General features: G+C 35.4%; 1 protein-coding gene across 1 annotated transcript in view; it reads left to right on the forward strand.

Annotated features, from left to right (window-relative positions):
• The window catches only part of ROCK2 (Rho associated coiled-coil containing protein kinase 2), a 54,432-nt gene extending 49,849 nt beyond the window's left edge, over positions 1–4,583 (forward strand). Inside the window, exons 29-32 of the mRNA XM_015823890.1 lie at positions 1,307–1,395; positions 2,179–2,257; positions 2,727–2,988; positions 4,351–4,583. Coding sequence (XP_015679376.1) covers positions 1,307–1,395; positions 2,179–2,257; positions 2,727–2,988; positions 4,351–4,583 — 663 coding nt within the window. The remainder of the gene's footprint in view (positions 1–1,306; positions 1,396–2,178; positions 2,258–2,726; positions 2,989–4,350) is intronic.
• The last annotated feature ends 1,413 nt before the right edge of the window (positions 4,584–5,996 follow it).

Consider the following 5,996-nt stretch of genomic DNA (forward strand, 5'->3'; position numbering starts at 1 on the left):
TAATCCCTTTCAGAGTCACGACTTGAAGGATGGCTATCGTTGCCGGCTAGAAATAACACAAAGAAATTTGGTTGGGTAAAAAAGGTAAATAATACAATTTTTAGGACATTACTTTGACATGATATGCATCACTAGGCACTATTCAAAAACAAACAAAGCAAATCATTGTTTCTGCTATTGCGCTGCTTTTGAGAAATTATGGGCCTGGCTATGTATTATAGTCAAAAGACTGCTTCACTAATAGTATAAGAAGCTATTAGTGAAGAAACTATTATGCCATACTATTGTGCTATGAGATAAGCGTATACAGTCACAGAGAGTTGTTCCTTATCTTTATTCGCTGGCTTTCTTTTACTTGGGTAAATTTTTCACAGGGAGTGCTAGGTGTAGAAAATTTTCAAAAGGTGTACTGCAGAAAAGAGTGCACAACAGCCCTCCATCCAGATGTTCAGTTTTAGTTTGTCACAGATCAGAGATCAGCGGTAAAGTAATATGTCAACTGTTGACCAATACGTCTGCAAGTATCAAGTTGCTTATCTCCTCCCATTTTTTTCCTTTCATTTTTGTGTCACATGTTGTTCTGGTTTTATCTTTTGTACAGGTGGTTCTCAACTTACCACAGTTCATGTAGCGACCTTCAAAGTTACAATGGCACTGAAAAAAGGGACATGACCATTTTTCATAATTACAACCTTAGCAGCATCCCCATGATCATGTGATCAAAATTCAGACGCTTAGCAACTGGTTCCTATTTATGACAGTTGCAATGTCCTCAGATCATGTGATCTCCTTTTGTGATCCTCTGACAAGCAAAGTCAATGGGGAAGCCAGATTCACTTAACAACCAGATTACTAACTTATCAATTGCAGTGATTCACCTAACAACTGTGTTAAGAAAGGTCATAAAATGGGGCAAAGCTCAGTTAACCAATGTCTCACTTAACAACAGAAATTTGGGGCTCAATTATGGTCGTAAGTCGAGGACTGCCTGTACTCGTTTTGTTTCATCTTTTTTTTATGTAAGCTGCTGATAGTTTTTATTGCAATGGTATAGAAATATGCTTAATAAATAACTAGAGACTAAGATTTTTTTTTGAAGTTTCAAGTTAAGATGAAATATGTTTTGTAGGAAGAGAGGCTACTCTCATATTTTGACTATTCATCTGGAAGATACCTGGTCCTTAAATTGCCTTATTAAAATAACATTTTACATACTTTCATTTGGTAAAAAAGTTGCCATACACAATTTGATTGTATAAATAAAATCAATTTGCAGCTTATAACTTACATTTGTATTGTTTAACAGTATACAATAGTCAGCAGCAAGAAGATACTATTCTATCATAATGAACAAGATAAAGAACAATCCAACCCATATATGGTACTGGACATAGAGTAAGTATTTTAATACATTGTGATTTCATTCTGAATACGGTCAATATTTTTGTGATTCTGGAACACGGTTAACATAGTCTTATCTTCCAGTAGGGTCAGTTAGTTAATATAAATTAGGTCTCTTTTGATGAATTTGTATGTATTCCATATTCTGCCAACCTACTGAGAAATGCAGAGCAACTTTAGCAAATTTGAAATTTGTGTCATTAAAAACAGTGTTTTTAGGGTTTTATGATTTTAAATGGTCATAAATTTAATACATTTTAATGGTTATTCCATTAATCAAATTTAGATTATTGGTCCAAAATGGATGCAGGTGGGAGAATGCATTCAACAGACAGATATATTCTAAGTAGATGGAACCTTGAGAAAGTCTACGGAGATTCTCAGTCATCCAGGTCATATTTATCCCAAAGATGCTTTTTCATGAGGCAACTGGACTTTCTTGTTTTTCTTTGAAGACGTTTTGCTTCTCATCCAAGAAGCTTCTTCAGGTCTCAGACCTGAAGAAGCTTCTTGGATGAGAAGCGAAATGTCTTCAAAGAAAAACAAGGAAGTCCAGTTGCCTCATGAAAAAGCATCTTTGGGAGAACCTTGAGAAAGCTTTAAAAATCAAAGTTTGGATTAAGAATACAATTGAAATCTTATTTAAAGTCCAAGATGACATCTATGAAGTAAATGAGAAAACTAGAAATGTTGCCAGATTAAGGCTTCATGTTCAAGTGATTCATGGTTAATTAACTTACATTTTTGTTTCATATCTGCATTTCTACTACTACACAGCAAACTCTTCCATGTTCGACCTGTCACACAAACGGATGTGTACAGAGCAGATTCTAAAGATATTCCCAGGATTTTCCAGGTGATCCCTATTTAAAAACTTTTAACCAAATACAATGTAGACAAAAATGAGGTACCCTGTTTATTGGACAAACATGAAATAAACACACTGAGAGGCACTTGTTCTATAGATTTTTTCCCCCAAAAGAAATCTTGCCAAGGAAAATGTGGAAGAACCCTTTACTGTCTCAATTTTTCCAGATGTTTTTGTGAGGCATCACATCTTTTATTGAGAACTATTCTTTTTTCTTCAGCAGAAATAAGTTATTTTATAATCACTTTATAATAATTATCATATGCATGCTATCAATTTAAGTGGTGAAAATCATTGGTTTCCCATATTAAGAAGAGGGAAAAAAATCTTGCTAAGAATTAACTGTGGGGAGGACAAATATTTAAGAAGCATTTGAATCCTTTCCATAATTAATCTTCTATCATTAGAAATAGGTTTTCTCTATCAGTATTACTGACTCCCCCCCCCCCAATTCCAGATCCTCTACGATAATGAAGGAGAAAGTAAAAAAGAACAAGAGTTTCCTGCAGAGTCATCAGGGGAAAAATCAAATTATATTTGCCACAAAGGACATGAGTTTATACCCACCCTTTATCATTTTCCAACCAACTGTGAAGCTTGCATGAAGCCTTTGTGGAACATGTTCAAACCTCCTCCTGCTCTTGAATGTCGCCGTTGCCATATCAAATGCCATAAAGATCACATGGATAAAAAAGAAGAAATAATAGCACCTTGCAAAGGTAAGCTTGAGGGGTCCTTAGTGTTCTCTGAGCTTGGTTGTTTTCTTGCAGATGTTTCATTACCCAAACTAGGTAACGTCATCCGTGATTGATCAACCCTGAGCTATACATATTCTCCTTTAAAGGTAAGTTTAAAATAAATAAAATGCAAGTTGATTGTAAGTTGATCCTTGGAAAACTTGTGAGTCCATAGCTAGATTAAAAATTTCTTAAGGTTAATCCAAAAATGACCCAGAAGAATATGCAGGTTTTCAAATTCTGTAGCAGTCTACCCCAGATATGTGCAAGAGCCAAGGATGTCCTTTAATTAGGCTGTATCATTAAGGCAAGAAATAAGAGATTTTAGACAAAATGCATTTTCTCACGGCATTAGAGAATGCGATAGAATTTAGATGGCTTATCTTGATTAGCCATGGAGGCGCAGTGGTTAGGATGCAGTACTGCAGGCTACTTCGGCTGATTATTTCTTCTTCTTCTTCTTCTTCTTCTTCTTCTTCTTCTTCTTCTTCTTCTTCTTCTTCTTCTTCTTCTTCTTCTTCTTCTTCTTCTTCTTCTTCTTCTTCTTCTTCTTCTTCTTCTTCTTCTTCTTCTTCTTCTTCTTCTTCTTCTCCTTCTCCTTCTCCTTCTCCTTCTCCTTCTCCTTCTCCTTCTCCTTCTCCTTCNTCTTCTTCTTCTTCTTCTTCTTCTTCTTCTTCTTCTTCTTCTTCTTCTTCTTCTTCTTCTTCTTCTTCTTCTTCTTCTTCTTCTTCTGCCATATCCGTTATCGGACATTGGCAATCATGTTTTTATCAGCCGCCGCACGAAAAAGTGCTGCTGAGTTTTGTCCAAACCAGTCCCTTAGATTTTGAAGCCATGATGTTCTTCTTCTGCCTGGACCTCGTTTGCTGGCTGCCAGCAATTCGGCATTCGATTCTCACCAGCTCAAGGCTGACTCAGACTTCCATCCTTCCGAGATCGGTAAAATGAGGACCCAGATTGTTGGGGGCAATAGGCTGACTTTGTAAACTGCTTAGAGAGGGCTGTAAAAAACTGTGAAGCGGTATATAAGTCTAAATGCTATTGCTATTGCTATTATACTTGGCTGAATTATTCAAAGGCTAATGCTGTGAAAAATCTTGCTAAAATTCTGCCTGCAAATTTCAACTGGAAAGTTGCACTTTAGCTTAAGGTTACTGCCTCTTTCAACTTGGCTAGTTTTGACTGGACAAAAACGCTGTTTAATCTGTAATTTAATGTGTGGGTTTTTAAAAAGAAAAATTAAACACATTTATTTTTTTAAAATAAGATATGGTTTCTCTTCAAACACAGTGTATTGTACTCATACGATTCTGTTCTAAACCACTTGTTTTTAATATATTTCAGTGAATTATGATATTTCAACTGCAAAGAATCTATTACTATTAGCCAATTCTACAGACGAGCAGCAAAAATGGGTGAACCGTCTAGGGAAAAAAATTCCCAAAAAGCCTCCAGCTCCAGATCCTTTTGCACGATCTTCACCCAGAACTTCTATGAAGGTCCAGCCAGGCCAGTCTCTCAGGCGACCAAGCAAACAGCTTCCACCAAATAAAAAAGAAGGCTTTCCTCCAAGGTAAAAAGTTATATGTACAAAATTGTGATAACTTTTTATAACACTACCCTGGGCACTTGAGGGAGTCATGCTAAGTATTTATTTGGTGAGAGGTATCCACCTGAAAAAGTCTTCTACTTCCATTCTTTAGTTAGTCTCTTATAGCGTAATCTTACAGACTTTGTGGATTGGGATCTTAGGAACCATGGATCCTTTACTTTTCTTATCCAGTGCCTGAGGGAACGAAAAGTTATTGGTTTATACAGTTTTCCTTTATAGTAAGGTTATTTGATTTAGAAAGTGAAACTTAAATCTTAGGAAATTATGTGGCGTACAATATATTTCAGTTCTGCATTTGTATTTTATTTATTTATTTAGCATATGGCATATTATACGTAGAGTAGCAGTATATATTAACATTTCACCTAGCATTTGTACTAAAATAGGATCTAGGATTTTTTACATGGCACCTTCTTTTACCTGCACAATAGAAGTGGGAGTTTTGTTGATGCAGTCAAGAAGACGTGTTAAAATGTATCCATAGCAATGGAATGCTAGGTTAACAATAATGCTAGGGAAGGTTGACACAAGCATCAATTTTATTAGCAAGAACTAGGTTGCTTATTTGGAGCCTGCAGAATACAGATATAGGGCTGCACAGTCGATGTGCAATATCTAAATGGCCTGGGAGTGCAAATATTAGCACCTGCCTGCAACAAATGGAAACAGCTGCATTTTCTCTAAAATCATGCCTCAAGTACCCTCCGGCCAACTGATTTACAGTTTTCTTTGGCTTGTTTTATTCCTGTTGGATGGGACACCCCTTTCTCCTCATTTTTTCAATTCAGGGTAATAGTATAGAATAAGTCGTCAATGGAATTTCACCCATCTTATAAAGGTATAAATAATTACCTGTAGATCTGAACCCAGTAGGAAATATTGGCCCATTTTCACTTGTTAAAAGTGTATTAAGACATGATGTGTTTTGAGTTCCACTACTTCACCACAGTTTTATTTTATTTTTTAGTACTGAGCCTGCCCTGCGAATTATTCTTCACTGAATTGGTTTTTTTTCTGTACTATATTCTTTTATTAATATATCAAGAGTAAGTAATAGGGAATTATGGTTGAAGTACAGATGCATGTTAAGTGAGAACTAACTGTGAGAATTTGGCTATAAAGGGTAAATGACAATATTTTGAAATATACAGTATTTGTATAATAACTAGCTCAATAGTTTATATAAAATAGTAAGCAGTTTAAAATGTATTAAATTTGCATTGCGCAACTGCTATTACTTATAATGGTCCATACTCCATTAGGGAGCTATAATCTAAAACCAAAATATTGTCATTTAACAACAAATCAGTTTTGAGTATGTTTAATGGCGTGAAAAGCATTTTGTGTGCATTTCATGCTTTGCCTTGTTTTTTTAATT

The sequence above is a fragment of the Protobothrops mucrosquamatus genome, unplaced genomic scaffold (genome assembly GCF_001527695.2).
Source record: "Protobothrops mucrosquamatus isolate PMUCROS unplaced genomic scaffold, P.Mucros_1.0 scaffold2033, whole genome shotgun sequence".
Lineage (NCBI taxonomy): Eukaryota > Metazoa > Chordata > Lepidosauria > Squamata > Viperidae > Protobothrops > Protobothrops mucrosquamatus.